We start from the raw sequence: 19,495 nt of genomic DNA on the forward strand, positions 1-19,495 counted from the left end.
TAATTTGTAATTCAGAAACATATAAGGAAAATATAATCCGGTTACTCTATAAATCTGTCCACTTGTGAAGTTCTTCTGTAGCCCCCAGCGTAGCAGTACTATGTGAGGGTCAGCACCCAAAGTCATTCAGAGCTATTCTGCATTGCACAGTTCTGTCAATATAATGCCGTGAGCTGGCTGACAGGAGGAGCGAGCAGAGCGTTGACTGATGCTGCTCCCTTACCACCACAATACCACAGGAAGTAGGATGGGATTGCAACAACAACAAAAAAAAGACTACATGTGTTACTTTAACCGCTTGATATCCGCGCTATAGCCGAATGACGGTTACAGTGCGGACCTTAATTCCCGGGAGGCCGTCATATGACGGCCTCCCCTGTGGAAGCGCCCTGCAGGGCGCGCACCGAGCGCGATGTGATCACCGAGTCACTGAGACTCGGCTGATCACCGATCCAAGTAAGGGGCCGGTCCTGGCCCTTTACCATGTGATCAGCTGTCAGCCAATGACAGCTGATCACATGATCAAAACAAAAGCTCTGTGATCGTTTTTTTTCTCCTCGCGCTGACAGAGCGAGGAGAAAAAAAAGACGATCACCGGCTCATTAGCAAGGGACATCGGTCCTGAAGAGGAAGAGGCAATAATGCCTCAATTGTGCCACCAGTACCCCCTGCCAGTGCCATCTGACATTGCCACCTGACAGTGCCCACCAGTGCCACGTATCAATGCCCACAAGTGTCACCTATCAATGCCCACCAGTGGTGCCAATCAGTGCCACCTAGCAGTGTTGCCTATCAATGTACCAGATCAGTGCCCATCACTGCCACCTATCAGTGCCCACCAGTGCCGCCTCATCAGCGTACATCAATGAAGGAGATAAATTGCCCTTTTTAAAATTTTATAACAAAATATAAAAAAAAAAAAAAAAAATTTTTTTTTTTAATTCTGACTTTTTACATTTTTTTTAACATAAAATAAAAACCGCAGAGGTTCAAATACCACCAAAGGAAAGCTCTATTTGTGGGGAAAAAATGATAAAAATTTCATTTGAGTACAGTGTTGTATGATCGCGCAATTGTCATTCAAAGTGCGTCAGCGCTGAAAGCTGAAAATTGGTCTGGATAGGAGGGGGGTTTAAGTGCCCTGTAAGCAAGTGGTTAAAATTTGTATTTTTACCACTATCCCTCTTTGTGTGTAACATGTTATCTGAGCTGCTGACACTCTTGTGATTCCTCTCTTGCATTGCTTGCCCATCCCCTGTTCTGTTTCTGGATAAGTGGCATAAAGGCAAATACAATGGCCTTCTTCAGGCAGAGAAGCAATGATGTGCAGATGCCGGAACCTATAGTCATCAGTAGGGCTGGGAGAGTTTCTAAAAAAAAAAAAAAAATCTGCGCTTTTCTTAAAAAAACTCGATTCACGATTCGAATCGAGGTGCTAGGCGCTAGAAATCAAAAACAAGCAACAATTTTGAGAAAAAAAAAATATGTTTTTAATTTAATTTTCTTACGCAATCTGTGATTTTTAGCAGGACTGCGACATTGCGGCGGACAAATCAGACACCTAACTGACACTTGTTTGGGAACCAGTGACACCGATACAGTGATCAGTGCTAAAAATATGCACTGTTACTGTACTAATGACACTGGCAGGGAAGGGGTTAAGTGTGTCCCTAGGAGGTGCTTGCTAACTGTGTGTAGGCTGCTCTGACTGGATGAAGACCGAGATCGGTGTTTCTGCTTAGCTTAGATCTCTGTGTTCTCCCCTGTCACAATGGCGATTTGCCTTGTTTTTCGCCTCTCTGGGGAACGATCGGCGGGTCCTGGCGGACATCGCATCCACAAGGGCCACGATCTGTGCTCTATTATTAGCTTTAATGGACGGCAGGTGAGACAGCAAGGGTCCAAAAGACCTCTGACATCTCGTTAAGGAGAACCTGTCACAAAATATCACATAGGGGCCTTTTTGTCCCCTATGCAATATAATTAAAGTGGTTCTAAAGGGTGAAAGTTTTGTTTGTTTTTTTTATCCTACATGTACTCTATGCATGCAGGTAAAAAAACCTTCAGCGTGCAGCTCCCCCCTCAGCTCCCTTTAATACTTGCCTGAGCCTGATCACGATCCAGTGATGTGCACAAGAGCAGAAGCTTCCCCGAGTCTCTCCCTCCTCATTGACTGAGTCATTGGCTGCCACTGTTGTCAATCACAGCCAGTGAGGAGGGGGTGGGGCTGAGCAGCGCTGTGTATGTCTCATAGACAAACAGAAGCTGCTCAGGAGCGAGCACCCATGACTACCCCAAGTGCATGCAGCTTACTATGGGGGCACTCAGCAGGGGGGAGGGGCCAGAAGTTCCAACGGGAGACCCAAGAAAAGGAGGATTGGGGGGTGCTCTGTGCAAAACCATTGCGCAGAGCAAATAAGTATAACATTTTTCTTATACATGTCCGTTGGGAAAAGACAGTGATTTATTGCTGGCAGCTATAGCAGCCACTAGCGATAATTGCAAGTAAATCTGACAGGCTGGTTGTACCCAAGCTGATTGATCGACTTGGTACATTCGAATCTCGAACGGTTCCTGCTGAATTGGCCGAGATTCAAACCATCTATGGCTGGTCTAAGAGAGAACAGATGGGAAAAATTCTAGAGGTCTTGATGGTTCGGTAGTGCTTTATCTTCACCAGATCTTTGTATACAGTAACTGGAGGTTGAGGTCAAGAATGCAGAGGATGACTCCAGGTGGGTTTATCATCATCCTCCTCCAGGATTGCTAGACCTATTACTGAAAACTCTGACGTGACATTTATTTATTACAAGTATTTGAAAAAGAATTGGTGGTGCGTGTGTCCCTAATAGATAAGGCATCTCATCCCAGCAATGAAATTAAACAAAAGTGAAAGGCCGAATATGAGGGATTATTGCGGTGCCAAAGATACAACAATACAAAATTATAAAAATAATTAAGTTTTTATTACAGTAGATTAAAATTACAATTCATAAGGGGTACAATAAATAACGGAGCATAGGCAAATCAGTACAACCAATGGGTGGAAGTAGTTGAGGTATCCCTACTAGTTTCGTCAAAACATTGGCTTCCTCATGGGATAGGATATGACATAGAATGGTTGTAGTTCTACAGAAAGAAAAGATCTTTTATTAATATGACAAAATGTAAATAACAAATAACACTGTGCATGTCACTGAGCGACTATACAAAAAGACTAGACAAGTGTGGTCCCCCCATGCAATTGATCCTCCCCCAGTTGGAAAACTGTCCCAAGGACACCAAATCAATCAAGCATCATCACAACGTACCCACGGAGCCCAGCAGGGCAAGATGGACACAATCCAGTGTGAGGAGAATGGTCGTCCTTCATATGGCTGCAGGGGGCTTGATAAAATAAACCTTGGTATATAGCTGTAAAAATACTTAAGTGTAAGGCTATAAACAGCTTAACTATCTATAAAAAGAAAAAGGACAAATCCTAAATACTTACCAAATACACAGGTATACTAACAAATGACCGGGACCCTGCAAAGATCAATAATGACTGATCGTATAGAACAATTGAGCTGGTAAATAGACCAGCTTCACTGGAAGAAAGAGACAGAGAAATAGATATATAAATTACCAAAAAATAGAATTAAGCAAAAAAACAATGATGCAAGAGGAAATATCCAGTCAATAAACTTGGTTAAAAAATCCTACCTCCATGAGGGAAGTTGGAGACAAGCCCATCAATTTAATAATGACCAGAAGCAGTATAGTAACTGCAAATTCAAACAAAGGCTGGGGTAGATGCAAGGAGTATCCGCACCAGCTACAGTGCATGAGCCTGTTAATTAAATAGGCATAACCATTGATATCCCAATTAATCAGTTTTATATCTGCATGAAATGATAATATGGTCGCCAAGGAATCAAAAATCAGATTTACCTGTAACAACAAATCAAACACAACAGCGTCCCGGTGAGTCCGCATGAACGGACTGCTAGCAATCCTATTTAAAGCCCCCCTCCTGATTGGTGAATTTTAGTTGCCAATCAGGAGCGGACAGAAAGTGGCCCGTACGCCTGTGCACTGACCGCCGCACAGGGCCTACAAATTCCATAGGGCCTATCGCCTGATAGATGCGTCAGAGGACGGTGGCCATCCAACGCAATCGAAAAGGGGAGTGGCTTGGCCGTGGGTCAACCCGAGAGGCGGGAAGAAACCAAGAGCCAAGGGGAAGATCGTGATGGGGCAGATGGAGAGAACGGAGGGCAGGGGGCGGAGACAGGTTGAAAGGCGGGCTGGCTGTCATAGACAGCCAGCCCTTGGCTGTCCATACAGCCAAGGGCTGTGACTGGGCGAACCAACCCGAAACATAGGAGAAGCCAGCAAGCCCCAAAGGAGACCAGGGCAAATGGGAAGATGACAGTGAGATGGCAGGGGCAGGAAAAAAGGGGGGAGGACCGGACAAGGAAATGCCAAGCAATGCTTCTAAAGCCAGGCAGTTCAGTCAACTGCATAGTCACCGAGTGGTAGAGTGCACAGTGCTTGAAATCAAATCACAATATAAATTGATGCAATAATAAGAATAAAAAGGAAAAAGGACAAAATGAGTATAAACCAAAAATCATGTATATATAAATGTATCTAGTATAAATATTGGCTGAACAATAAAAAGAAGAAGAAAAAGGAAAAGAATACAAAAAGGGAAAAAAAAAAGAATATGCAAAACAAAGAAAAAAAAATGAAAAAAAAAATAACTTATAAATGAAAAACAAAAGGCAAAATGGGGGGCTGGCACATGCGTTGGGCCCTAAGAAGTTAAAAAGGGCCAGTGAACTTCTTAGGGCCCAACGCATGTGCCAGCCCCCCATTTTAATCTACTGTAATAAACTTAATTATTTTTATAGTTTTGTATTGTATCTTTGGCACCGCAATAACCCCTTATATTCGGCCTTTCACTTTTGTTTTATTACAAGTATTTGTTTTAATAATTTGCACAGCGCATTACATATATATATTACATTTACACCGCTCCCTTCCCTCAAGAAACCAAGAAACTTACAATCGAAGGTCCCTAGATCACATTCATACATACACTCCCAATTTAGACAGGAGCCAGTTAACCTACCAGCATGTCTTTGGAGTGTTGTAGAAAACCAGAGTACCCAGAGGAAACCCACGCAGGCACAGGGAGAACATGCAAACTCCAGGCGGGTTGCACTGTGGTTGGGATTTGAACCATTGACCCTAGTGCTGCCAGGCGGACGTGTTAATCATGTTAAGCCACTGTTTGATTACATGAGTCAGTTCCATGTTGTGTACAGTGACCATACACAGCTGAATTGAAGTAGGTAGAGTCTGATTTTCAGTATTCCTAACAATGCGTTTAATAATCGCAGCAAGGGACAATGCCTGCACGGTCAGCCCTCCTCCGCTATGAGCCATAAACAAGCACAGAAACTGACTTTTAAATTGCAGATTTGCCCAGTAGATGGCAGTATTGTGTCATAGGTTTTTATCTTTGCTAAAAATATTCTATTGGGTATACTTGTGCACATCACTGTGCTGCACCTGTAGTCTACAAGGAACACTTTTACGTTTTCCAACTTCTGTTATTTCTTTTACTGAAAAAAATCAATATTATCCTGAAATTGTTCTGCAGTATAGTTAGCATTGATGGCCTTTGTTTATTGGCTTCCTTTGTAAGCTGACAGATGCATTATAAAGGTATTGCGTATTACTTTTATTATCAGTCCACTTTTGTCAGTGTGTGCCCTTTTGTAGCACAATGGTATGGGATAGAACTATTACATGTCATCTGCACATGGAAACATTTTGAAAAGCATGTTTACCTATTTTAGCATCCTGTTTTCTTGCTTTTTTGTGTTTCCCTGGGCTGGTTAAACTCCAAAGCAAAAATGTATTCTATTGCAGCTTACCAATTTAGATGTAATGGCTGTATTGGTTTAATTTCTTCTAGTTTCATCTGGTGATCTAGCCAATAAGTCTGTTTTTCAACAGAACAAGCTCTCTTGCAGTTACAGGGATGAGACAAACCATTTACCACTAACAGGGGTGCTTAAAATGATCTGTTTTTATTGATGTAAAAGGGAAGCAAAAGTTACACAGCTCTAGATCAGCTCTCTTAAGAACTCCCCACACACCTTCCATTTAGGTGCGGACCCAGCTTGCAGTTACAGCAAACCCCTTTTTCTCACTTACAAAGAAATGAAGGGTCTATAATTGTTATCATAGGTGTTTTTTAAATGATAGAGACAGAATATCAACCAAAATCCAAAAAAAAAAAAACACATGATACAAATGTTATAAATTAAGTTGCAGTTCAGTGAGTAAAATAAGTGTTCGATCACCAAGCAAAACATGACTTAGTACTTGGTGGAGAAACCCTTTGTTGGCAATCACAGAGGTAAGATGGTTCTTCTTGTTGCTTACCAGGTTTGCACACATCTCAGGAGGGGTTTTGGTCCACTCTTCTTCACAGATCTTCACTAAATCCATAAAGTTTCTTGGCTGTCACTTGGCAACTTGAAGTTTCATCTCCTGCCATAAATTTTCTATTTGGTTAAGGTCTGGAGACTGACTAGGCCACTCCATGATCTTAATGTGCCTCTTCTTGAGCCACTCCTTTGTTGCCTTGGCAGTATGTTTTGGGTCATTGTGGAAGACCCATCCATGACCCATCTTCAGTGTTCTGGCTGAGGGAAGAAGGTTCTCATCCTAGATTTTACAATATATGGCCCTGTCCATTGGACCCTCAATGCAGCAAAGTTGGCCTGTACCTTTAGCAAAGAAACAACCCCAAAACATAATGTTTCCACCTCCATGCTTGACTGCAGGGATGGTGTTCTTAAAGAGGAGGGCCAGTTAAAAAAAAAAAAAAAAAAATTAAAAGTCAGCAGCTACAAATACTGCAGCTGCTGACTTTTAATTGGGCACTTACGTGTCTCAGGGTCCAGCGATGCGGGGGATCGAAGCCCCGCTTGTCTCCCCCTCCGTTCAGCGGCGCTGGCATTGCAGCTGTGGGCGCCGGGCTGTGGCTTCAGTCACCCGCTCAGTCACCTGGGACCTGTAATGGGTCCCAGATGATTGACAGGAGGGAGGGAGCAGAGCTGAGCCCCTCCTGTGCCGAGGGGGAAGTGATGTCACCAGCCCAGGAACTGAAAGAGGCAGACTACGAGGGACCCCCTAGCAACAGGCATTTAGAGGTGAGTAAAAAAAAAAAAAAATCCAAATTTTTTTTGTATTAATTTTTTTTTTTTTTTTTTTTTTTTTTTTTTTTTTTAGGATTTTTCATGTAGTGTAGTTTTTTTTTTTTTTTTTTTTTGGGTGGAACCCCACTTTAAGGTCATAGTGTGCATTTTTCTTCCTTCAAACACGGCAAGTCCAGTTAATGCCAAAGAGCTCAATTTTGGTCTCATCTGACCACAGCATATTCTCCCAATCCTTCTCTGAATTAATTTTAATGTTCATTGGCAAACTTCATATGGGCCTGTACATGTGCCTGCTTGAGAAGGGGGACCGGGGACCTTGTGGGTGCTGCAGGATTTCACTCCATGGCGGCGTATTGTGTTACCAATGGTTTGTTTGGTGACTGCTGTCCCAACTGCAATGAGATCATTCACAAGCTCCTCCCGTGTAGTTCTGGGCGGATCCCTCACTTTTCTTGTGATCATCCTTACCTCATGAGGCGAAATCTTGCATGGAGCTCCAGACCGAGGGCAATTGATGGTTATTTTGTATTTCTTCCATTTGCGAAAAATCGCTCCAACAGTTGTCTCCTTCTCACCAAGCTTCTTGCTGATGGTCTTGTAAGCCCATTCCAGCCTTGTGCAGGTCTACAATCTAATTTCCGACATCCTTTGACAGATCTTTGGTCTTGCCCATGATGGTGAGGTTTGAATGGAAGAAAGAGAATCTTTTATGCACATAACGCGTTGTCGTTAGGAGCACCTTCTTAAATTGACAGGACTAATCTGTGTACCACATGAGCACATACTGTAGTCAGTCTGTGGGAGCCAGAATTATTGTTGGTTGGTAGGGGATCAAACACTTATTTTACTCACTGAACTGCAACTCAATTTATAACATTTATATCCTGTGTTTTTTTTTCTGGGGTTTTAGTTGATATTCTGTCTCCTATCATTTAAAATACACCTATGATGATTTTTTTTTCTAAGTGGGCAGACTTACAAAATCTGCAGGGGATCAAATAATAATCCCCACTGTATATAAAACCTCTATCTGTAACTGATTTTAAAGTATTAGCTGGAGTTTAAAACCATTTTGTTAGTGTATTTAAATCTGCTATTACATTTAACCCCCCCCCCAAGTGCCAAAGTTGCTGTCCAAATGTGCTCCCTGTGCTCTTTGTGCTGAGTGGTGTCTCTCTAATACAGGCCTTTTCTCACTGTTCACTAAATATGTTCTTACATTTGGCAGCTTCTGAGGTTATTGTCGGGGTGAATAAGTACCAGCTGGAAAAGGAAGAGTCTGTGGAGGTCCTCGCTATCGATAACACCTCTGTCCGCAATCGGCAAATTGAGAAGCTCAAAAAGGTATGTGGAAAGGGAGCATGGCGGGCAACTGAGCTAAAACTTCAGCTTAATAACAAAAATGCATATAAGTCTAAAACTTAAAGAGCATTTTAATGGATGAAACCATTTTAGACTTTTATCTGTTTTAAAATGAACCAAGCATAGGGCAGGATAAAGCAGCATGTGTCCTTTAAAGCTACACTTCAGGAAACGCACTGCAAGGGTTAACTGCTCATTTAGGTCTAGAGGGCACGGAAAAGTCAATTTACTTAACTGCTGCTTTGCGCTGCTATTCCAGTTTCTGCAGCATCTTCTCCACTATGTGCCAGCTGTCTAGGGTTCTAACATCAAGACCGATGCAGGGTCCATATGGTGCTGAGGGACAAATGAATGGGCTGCAAAATTGCAGCACATTGGAACACGGCACACATTCCTGTGCGATCCAGGTGTCAACATGCCCTTAGAGTTGCATAGAAACTCAGTGTTAGAGAAGCAAAAAAAGAAAAATCCAATCAACCTATCAAGTCTGCCCCCTCCTTCTTATTTTTTTTTTTTTTTTTATTTAAATTTGTCTGAGTCACCCACTATTTACTGATTCACTACCTCTGCTGGAAGTGTGTTCTAAGCATTAATTTCTCTTTCTTTTTTTTTTTTGTTTAATAAATTTTTATTAAAGAAAAATAAAGACAAGATATACTTATATCACAAACTAGACACAAACTTGGTGAGAAAGCAGAATAAATTTCAATGCTCAGAAATTTACAATGAGTGTCATGAAGCCAGGAATACATTAACTACCTCTGTAAATTCAAGAGGGAAAATGAAAACTAATGTAATGATTAAGTAGAAAGAGGCTTCTTTCTATGCGAACATTGGAATCAAAATACAAAAACAAAATGAGAAACATTGCTTTAGTTAGAAAAGAGAGATAAAATAGGGAGAATAGAGAGGATGAAATACATAAAACTAGATGATAGGAAAGAGAATAAAGGAAGAGAAAATGGATAGTAGATAAGAGAGGGGGTAAAATGGGAAGGGGGGGGGGGGGTTGCTGGCATGCATGTGCAAACTATTGAGTTATCGGAATTTAAATGGCGATTTGTAATTGGTAGACTATGGGGTTTGCATTATAATATCCTTATATGAGGGGGTGGACTGAAATTTTACCCAAGGAGCCCAAGTTAGCGAATGTTTTTCTGAAGTCCTTTTAATGTTGTGGGTAATATTCTCCACAAGGTGAACTTCATCTACCTTCTGAAGCCAGACTTTTATAGACGGGATTGTTGTTTGGCCCCATAAGGTAGGTATTAAAGCTTTGGCGGTGTTCAATAGGTGAGGAATGAGTGAACGTTTATATGAACCTATGGGGGCTTTAGTGGCATGGAAAAGGACAGTTCATGGATCCATGGGTAAACTGACCTCCGAAATCTGTAAGATCAGATTGCAAATGGCCGTCCAAAAGGGGCGAATGAGTGGGCAGAACCACCAGACATGTGCATGAGTGGCTTTGTTCCCACAGTTCCTCCAGCACAATGGGGAACTGGCAGGGAACATTTGGTGTAGTCTAACGGGTGTAGTGCCACCTGGTGAGTAATTTATAATTGACCTCTGCCATTTTAGAAGCAAGGGAGGAGGTGTGAGCTAATTGTAGAACCTTATCCTTTTGGTTGTCTGTGAGGGGGGAGCCCAGATCAGTTTCCCATTTTGCCAGGAAAGGTGGAAAGGCGGGATTTTGAAGAGCAATAAGAGCTTTATAAAATAGAAAAATACTATGTAAGGGAGGGTCTTTTGGATGGAGTATTTCTTCTACGCTATTTAAATCTTGTATGCTTCTAAGCGGGTGAGGGAGGGAACTCGCGAAGCGTTGCAGTTGATGATATCTCCATTTATCAAGAAACGTGGCGGGTTTAGGATCAAGGATCATATGTAGTGGTTTAAGTGTGTTGCCACGGAGAACATGATGTAATAAGAGAGGTTCTTTCGGTCTCCATGATTTGAAGCCGGGATCTAATAAGCCTGGTAAAAAATATTTATGATTAAGGAGAGGGGTTAAAGGAGAGTCATACCCCCATGAGAATTTTTTATGCAGGGCATTCCATATATCCAATGAGGATATGGTGAGTGCTGAGGTGGTTCGGTCAAGATTCCTGCAGGAGCGAGGTATCCAAGGGACTACCGAGAGATCAGCGCCACTCAAAAGGTATTCAAGTTGTACCCACAATTTCGAATTAAAAGTTCGTATTTCCAGTCTGCTATTCTAGACAGTACAACCGCTTGATAATATGCCTTAAAATTAGGAAGTGCCAGTCCCCCAGAGCACTTGGAGCAAAACAGTAGCTCCCTAGATATCCTGGGATGACTGTTCCCCCAAATAAAGCGGGAGATCATGGTTTGCAGAATAGTAAAGAACCCCACTGGAACCCCCAGTGGGAGCATCTGAAAAAGAAAGAGTATGCTGGGTAGTATATTCATTTTAATAATATTTACTTTTCCTAACCAAATGTGTGATAGGCTGGACCATTTTCGTAAGTCCTCCCTAATCCTGTTTTAATTTCTCTTTCTGTAAGATAGTACGTTCTAAGGTTAGTTGAACTCACCTCCCTGCTAGGTTGAGGTCATGTCCCCTTGTTCCTGATTTTGACTTCGTATTGAAAATATTGGTAAGTTGGGAATACGTGGCCGTATTAGCTCAACTGTTGTTAACTAAGGGTTTTGGGGTGAGGAATGCCCTGACCACAGTTGATTGGGTGCTGATTTAATGGGAGTGACGGCTTGCTTTCAGGTTCAGTCCAAGCCTATGTTCAAACCTAACCCCTGCTTATTCATAGTGATAACTAAGGATCTATATAGATGAATCAGGACATCCTACCTCCTGCTAGTAACCCCTCTAGTGGTATAAAGGTGTGTATATAGAGGAATTGGGACCTCCTTCCTCTTGGTGGTGTTCCCTCTAGTGATGACTAAGGATCTACAGTATATAGAAGATCGGGACCTTCTGTCTCTTGGTGTTGATCCCTCTAGTGATAGCTAAAGATCTACCGTATATAGAAGAATCGGGACCTCATTTCTCTTGGTGTTGATCCCTCTAGTGATAGCTAAAGATCTACCGTATATAGAAAAATTGGGACCTCCTTCCTCTTGGTGTTGATCCCTCTAGTGATAGCTGAAGATCTACCGTATATAGAGGAATCAGGACATCCTTCCTGCTTGTTATCCCAATGGTCATAACTTAAAGCGTTTGTTAACTCAAAAAAAGTAAAAAAAAAAAAGCTGAGTTTACTGTTAAAAAAAAATGTGTGAAATGCAAGACTCCGGTGGGTGTAGCAAGAGGTCTGCTTGCCGCCTTCTCACTGTATCCTTACTGTGGACGAGTGCAGGGTGTAGCAAGATGGCGGCGACAGAACGTCACTTCTGACTTCAGAATCTGACGAGTCGCCTAATCTGACGAAACACCAACAACAAACATACAGATATTGCTTGGCTGTCTTCTTTGATTAGCCCAGAATTGCGTTGCACACTGTGTGTCATGGGGGCACTCTGTATTTCATGTTTATTTCTAAAAATAAGTGTTTTATGTAATTGAAAATGTATCTAAAACATACATTTGTAAAATTTAAGAAAAAATGAAGAAAAAACATTTTAGTTTACTGCAACAGGCCCAGATAGATGGTTAAATCTGTCTGACGGGCTGCTTGTGTGTTCTTATTGTTATTTATAGTTTGTATACTTCATAGGTATTTATAGAACAGCTTTAATACTTCATTTATTACATCGTAACCTGCAAAGCAATAACTCGAAATCCCCTTTTATTAACGTAGACTTTGCATAAATACACAGCTGCTCTCCCCGCTCACAAACCTATGGGTGTATGCTGAGAGAAAATCGCAGTAATGTATTCTTTTTTTTTCATCATTCTGGTTGTAGGAAGCGCATTGCATTAGGTCATGCTTATTCTTGCCGTGGCTCTCCAGCAGAGGGGAATGCTGGGACCTGTAGTCTCATCATAGCTGGACAGCCACAGGCCTCCTTAGCTGCCAGTTTACCATCACTCATTACTTAATAGTGGGAGGTGTAGGGGGGCTTTTCTACAAGGCCAGTTAAGCAGCACCTGTTTTTTGGCTTTACAAATCTAAAAACGATTGGGTGGAGATTCACTTTTAGATGTCCATAGACCTTTGATGGATTTATGTGAATACAGTGTAGGGGGGGGGGATGGATTATTCAAGTATTGGCATGTTTATGCTGCATGAATGACCATCAAAGATGACCTTCTAAATGTCAGCTGAAAAATCCGACATGCTTGAACACTGTGGATGGTCGTGGCCTTTTGGAAAATAAACTCTGGGTTGAATGTTGAACTCATGTTGTGACAAGCAATCTGGATAAGCAGATTGAATGACTACAAATCATTTGATTGTTCAGATTGTTGGTAATTTCGTTTCTCCATGAAGGTCATCTGACGTCACAGAATGAAATTAGACTGCTCTTCAGACAGTGTTTATAGAGCCATTTGAATCTTTTCCCTATAATGATCAATAAAGAGGGCCTGTACTATGGGGGGGGGGAGGCAAAGGACTGGTCACCAGTATTGCCTATGGTCTTCCTGCAGCTAATCTTTCCCTATTACTGAATTACTATTACTATAATAATACTATAATAATAATACTATTATTACTATTACTTTTCATGGCTTCTTGTCCATGTTGAGGAAGCCATCTTGTTGGAGCAGCAGGGCTTTGCCTACTCATGTCAGAGTTGCAACCCTGATGACTGGTGAGGGATTTTTCAAAAAAGCAGCAGAAGTTACTGTTATGACAGGTTTCCCTTAAAGCAGGGTTCCACCCAAAAATGGAACTTCCGCTGTCCGGATCCCCCCCCCCCCCCCTCCGGTGTCACATTTGCCACCTTTCAGGGGGGAGCAGATACTTTTCTAATACAGGTATTTGCTCCCACTTCCAGCGATAGATTGCTGCAGTATCCGCAGTGATCTACACCATGTCCGGCCCCTCCCCCGCTGTCTTCTGGGAGGCACACGGGTCCCAGAAGACAGCAGGGACCAGTCAGAACGCGTAGCACAACTCGCGCATGCGCAGTAGGGAACCAGGCTGTGAAGCCGCAAGGCTTCACTTCCTGATTCCTTTACTAGAAATGTCAGCGCCTCCACCCGGGAGCCAAGGGATGGGTCAGGTTTGGGTGAGGACATTGCGGGCGCCCTGGACAGGTAAGTGTCCTTATTTTAAAAGTCAGCAGTTGCAGTATTTGTAGCTGCTGCCTTTTTTATTTTTTTATAGGTGGAACTCCGCTTTAAAGTGGTTGTAAACCTCAGACTTGAAATATGAACAAAGCATATCCCTCTATAGTGTGTACTTGTCTCAATTAAGAGCACTAAGGGGTTGATTTACTAAAGGCAAACATACTGCAGTTGCTCCAGAGTTTAGTAAATGAGCAGAAGCTCTAATGACTTCCATCATCCAATCATGTACAAGCAAAAAAATGTAGTTTTTTTAGTTTCCTTGCATGTGAGTGGGTATTCTTTGCAAAGTGAAACTTTACCTTATTTACGAAGCTTTGGGACAACTGCCTTTACCTTTAGTAAATCAACCCCACAGTGTCATTTCTGTCTCCTGCTTTGTTCCTCTGCTATAAGCATGAATCACTTCTGACAGGTTTTCCTGACACTAAGAGAAAAATGGTGATGGGGAGGGACCTCCAGCAGAATGACAGCCTCAGCTCTCTTCCTGTGTGCTGTGTGAAGGGGGTGTGTCCCTTTCCTCCAATCAGCTCTCTAAGCTCGCCTTGCTGAGCTGTGCAGAGTGCAATTTCAGCTCCTCGCCCCCTTTTTTCCTGACAGCTTAGACAAGCTTTATAAATTCTGGAATTTGAGTGGATGTAGAAAAGAAAAGACTGCAGATAAACAGGTACAATTTATATAGGAGGATTTGTTTATCTCTGGGTATTGCCTGCGGCCAGTCACTTTACTTGCTATATGTAAGGGTTTACCACCACTTAAAACTAAACAGTAAGGGGATAAATATGGAGACTGCTGACTCCCTCATGAAAATGCTAATTGTCTGGCTGTCATCAGCTTCAGTGTCGTGTAACTAAACAAGCAGCAACCATACAGCATGTAAATTCAGAGTATAATCTAAACTCCTCTGCATACTTATTCTGGATCAGTGACTCCTAAAGTATAAAAATAATAAGATTAATATAATAGCCAGACTATAATATAATAGCCAGACTACATACAACCCTCAGTACAGATTTTCATTAAAGTGGAACTAAAAGTGGTTGTAAAGTCAGAAGGTTTTTTCTTTATGCATTCTATGCATTAGGATAAAAAAAAAAATCTGTGTGCAGCAGCCTCCCTAATACTTACCTGAGCCCCCTCTCTATCCAGTGATGTGCACAGGTGCCTCGGCCGTCCAGGACTCTCCCTCCTAATTGGCTGAGACACAGCAGCAGCACCATTGGCTACCACTGCTGTCAATCAAAGTTAGTCAGCCAGTCAGGAAGGGGGGGGGGGGCAAACCCGGGCTCCGTGGACTAAACTGTATCTGAGCACCAGAAACTGGGAGCAGAAGCTTTATTTTGTTGAGAAATCACCGGCTAACATTTCTAATCACAGTCCTCTTGAGTAAAGGCAGATGATTCATGTGGCGTTTACTTCCTGGAATCCATCTGCCCTTAGCTCAGGCATGCATAGGTGAGAAAGCCCCTTTTCCAGAGGAAAGTTAAAAATGTCCATACAGATTCCTGGGATGTTTGATGAGGAAGCAACTGAAGAAATGTGTAAAATAAATATGTAAACAAATCTAATATAGATTCCTATCTACGGGTTAAAAATAGTTATTGTTGAATGAGAGTTTTGTTCCACTTTAAAGTGGTTCTAAAGGCTGAGCGTTTTTGTACTGCAATTCATTCCCTGCATTAAGGTAAAAAACACCCCACTAACTATTTGCATCTCCCCTCGAAAAAAAAAAAACCTGAGCCTGTCAGCAATCCAGCGTTGTTACAACTTCAGGTCTTCTCTACCCTCTACTTATCTTTTCACAAGGACTCGGCCATTGGCTCCTGCTGCTGTCAATCAAATACTATGAGGAGGGAGCGGGGGTAGAGCCAAGCCACACTGTATGTGTCTATGGACACAGAGTGCTGCTCGGAAGTGAGCCTGCAAGTGTGCCCCCCCATAGCAAGTGGCTTGTTATGGAGACACACGGAGAAAAGGAGAAGCCTGGAGTGTTGAGGAAGGGTGGTGGAGGACCCCAGAAGAGGATGTTCGAACATCCTCTTCTGGGGTCCTCCGTCACCTATGTTTTTTTTTTTTTTTTATTTGTATAAAAAAAAATGTTCTAGGCTTTACAATAACCTTAATAATTAAAGCATATCTCTGGGCAATTTTTTCCCCCCCATGCAGTGAGGCTGTGCCCGCACTGCATGGGTCAGCTGCTCATTTTTTTTCCAAGGGTGAACGGAAAGTTTATAGTCGCCTGATCCACCGATCCTCCGGACAAACAGCGCTCCCCCCATGGTCCAGGGATCGACTGTTTCTGTCTATGGAGAGTGCTCACGTCAGGGACAGTCCGTTTTGAAGACCACTGAAGCGCATTGGAGGGTTGGCGGATCAGGTAAGTATATCTCCCCGAGAATAAAAAGTTAATCTGTGCAGTGCTGGCAGTGTTCAGCTTTAAGTCATGAATACAGAGCTGCATTAATGTGCCTTTCTATCTGCATGGAGCTTAGGTTTAAAGCTATACATTCACTTTATGCCCCTGTGTGTTGCAATGTACAGAAATGAAAATCCTTCATGTGCCTTTTAGCCTCCCATACACATAATAGCTGGTTTCTGTTATGAGTTTAAAACAATTTTGCAGCTTCTGATATCATTATGAGATTGGTATACCGTCCTGCTCTGCCCTTTTGGCAATTTCCATTGTTTTATCATTCAGCTACATGATTAGGGAATTATGTTTCCAATTGTGAGTTACAAGTCTGCAGCTTAGAGGTGTTATACTTAATGTGAGAACATGACCGTACTGGTAATCATATGGATTTATCTGTACCAGATAAATGTTGGGAGGAAATGTGTAACACCTTGCCTTGGGTTTAGTTCTCCTTCTGATTGAGGCGAGAAATAGATTGCTGCCCCGCAGGACTTGATCATTTTTCTTCTTAGAGTAAAAACAGTTGGCACAGTTCTAAAGCCGGCCGGCTGTCCGATGCCCGGTGGTTTTGGTAATCATACACAGGTTGAGTAGTACATGATTGCAATGTTAGGAAGCAATTATGGTTTTCTTTCATCGCTAGAAAATTGCTGTTTCAAGTGTGTTTAATATGACCTCAGCCAACCCTTCAAAGCTGTCATTTTATGTAATAATTGTAAGGCGACTGAAATGCCATAATTCAAATCTAATGTGAAGGAAGAGGAAAGTTCTGCCATTCCGTCATATTCAATAAAGGCTGATGGTCCATAATAAGTAACCACATAACAGAAGGCTGTTATTGACTGTCTTATTTATCTTGATTTAAAGGGGTTGTAAACCCTCGTGTTTTTTCACCTTAATACATCCTATGCATTAAGGTGAAAAAACACCTGGCAGTCACCGGCCCCCCAGCCCCGCCGTTTTACTTACCCGAGCCCCTTCATCTCCTCAGCAGGGACGCGCTGTCCCTCTCTCCCCGCCTCTTGATTGGTTAGATTGATAGAAGCGCAGCCATTTGCTCCCGCTGCTGTCAATTAAATCCAATGACGTGGGTCCAGCATTCGTGTCTATGGATACAAATGCTGGACTCGGGGGAGCGCTTCTCCTAGGGGGTTATCAGATGTGGATAGGAGCCGCCGAGGGACCCCAGAAGAGGATGTTCGAGGCCACTCTGTGCAAGACGAGCTGCACAGTGGAGGTAAGTATGATACGATATGTTTGTTAATTTTAAAATATAAAAAACGATCCTTTACATTCACTTTGATTCTAATGCACTGGTGGGGAGAGTTTCTGCTCATATATCCCTCATCAGTTTTCTCCTGTCACAATTTTAATGTCCCTAATGCCTCATTCACACCATATGCCTTGCCCAGTGCAGTCCCAAAAATCCTATTGGTTCAGTTTATGGCAGTGCGCTGCATTGGTGTGTATTGAAAAAAGGAGAACGTGCTTCGTCTTTATACAGCTCAGCATGTTGTTACACACTACACTGCATTACGACATGCTGCAGTACATAAAGATAAATTGATTTTAATTTTGTGGCTTTCGAGTAAAGTTTAAAAAAAAAAAAGGAAGTAAACCCTGAGATCCAGCAAGAAAAACAGAGAAGAGTGATACAAAAGCGGGATATTCATCTCATATCTTTCTCCTGCTTTTGTATCACTTTGGACGGAAGTTGATCCATAGTGTGCTAGCGAATATGTTCACTTGCTTCATGTTTTCAGGACCCAACTGGTAATCGCTACAGCACCCACCATTTTAAGAGCCATACTTCCCAGGAACGTGTGCGATAGGAATATTGACAAGACTCTTTCCCTTTTTTTCTCTTTCCCTTTTTTTTTTCTCTTTCCCTTTTTTTTTTTTCTCTTTCCCTTTTTTTTTTCTCTTTCCCTTTTTTTTTTCTCTTTCCCTTTTTTTTCTCTTTCCCTTTTTTTCTTTCCCTTTTTTTCTCTTTTCCCTTTCTTGCCCTCCCTTCTCTTGCCCTCCCTTCTCGTTCCCTTTCTTGCCCTCCCTTCTCGTTCCCTTTCTTGCCCTCCCTTCTCGTTCCCTTTCTTGCCCTCCCTTCTCGTTCCCTTTCTTGCCCTCCCTTCTCGTTCCCTTTGTTGCCCTCCCTTCTCGTTCCCTTTGTTGCCCTCCCTTCTCGTTCCCTTTGTTGCCCTCCCTTCTCGTTCCCTTTCTTGCCCTCCCTTCTCGTTCCCTTTCTTGCCCTCCCTTCTCGTTCCCTTTCTTGCCCTCCCTTCTCGTTCCCTTTCTTGCCCTCCCTTCTCGTTCCCTTTCTTGCCCTCCCTTCTCGTTCCCTTTCTTGCCCTCCCTTCTCGTTCCCTTTCTTGCCCTCCCTTCTCGTTCCCTTTCTTGCCCTCCCTTCTCGTTCCCTTTCTTGCCCTCCCTTCTCGTTCCCTTTCTTGCCCTCCCTTCTCGTTCCCTTTCTTGCCCTCCCTTCTCGTTCCCTTTCTTGCCCTCCCTTCTCGTTCCCTTTCTTGCCCTCCCTTCTCGTTCCCTTTCTTGCCCTCCCTTCTCGTTCCCTTTCTTGCCCTCCCTTCTCGTTCCCTTTGTTGCCCTCCCTTCTCGTTCCCTTTGTTGCCCTCCCTTCTCGTTCCCTTTGTTGCCCTCCCTTCTCGTTCCCTTTGTTGCCCTCCCTTCTCGTTCCCTTTGTTGCCCTCCCTTCTCGTTCCCTTTGTTGCCCTCCCTTCTCGTTCCCTTTGTTGCCCTCCCTTCTCGTTCCCTTTGTTGCCCTCCCTTCTCGTTCCCTTTGTTGCCCTCCCTTCTCGTTCCCTTTGTTGCCCTCCCTTCTCGTTCCCTTTGTTGCCCTCCCTTCTCGTTCCCTTTGTTGCCCTCCCTTCTCGTTCCCTTTGTTGCCCTCCCTTCTCGTTCCCTTTGTTGCCCTCCCTTCTCGTTCCCTTTGTTGCCCTCCCTTCTCGTTCCCTTTGTTGCCCTCCCTTCTCGTTCCCTTTGTTGCCCTCCCTTCTCGTTCCCTTTGTTGCCCTCCCTTCTCGTTCCCTTTGTTGCCCTCCCTTCTCGTTCCCTTTGTTGCCCTCCCTTCTCGTTCCCTTTGTTGCCCTCCCTTCTCGTTCCCTTTGTTGCCCTCCCTTCTCGTTCCCTTTGTTGCCCTCCCTTCTCGTTCCCTTTGTTGCCCTCCCTTCTCGTTCCCTTTGTTGCCCTCCCTTCTCGTTCCCTTTGTTGCCCTCCCTTCTCGTTCCCTTTGTTGCCCTCCCTTCTCGTTCCCTTTGTTGCCCTCCCTTCTCGTTC

General features: G+C 43.2%; 1 protein-coding gene across 1 annotated transcript in view; it reads left to right on the forward strand.

Annotated features, from left to right (window-relative positions):
• MMUT (methylmalonyl-CoA mutase) overlaps nucleotides 1–19,495 on the forward strand; it is a 184,920-nt gene that overhangs the window by 25,172 nt on the left and 140,253 nt on the right. Inside the window, exon 8 of the mRNA XM_073625234.1 lies at nucleotides 8,452–8,567. Coding sequence (XP_073481335.1) covers nucleotides 8,452–8,567 — 116 coding nt within the window. The remainder of the gene's footprint in view (nucleotides 1–8,451; nucleotides 8,568–19,495) is intronic.

This window comes from Aquarana catesbeiana, linkage group LG04 (assembly GCF_042186555.1).
Source record: "Aquarana catesbeiana isolate 2022-GZ linkage group LG04, ASM4218655v1, whole genome shotgun sequence".
In the NCBI taxonomy this organism is placed as follows: domain Eukaryota; kingdom Metazoa; phylum Chordata; class Amphibia; order Anura; family Ranidae; genus Aquarana; species Aquarana catesbeiana.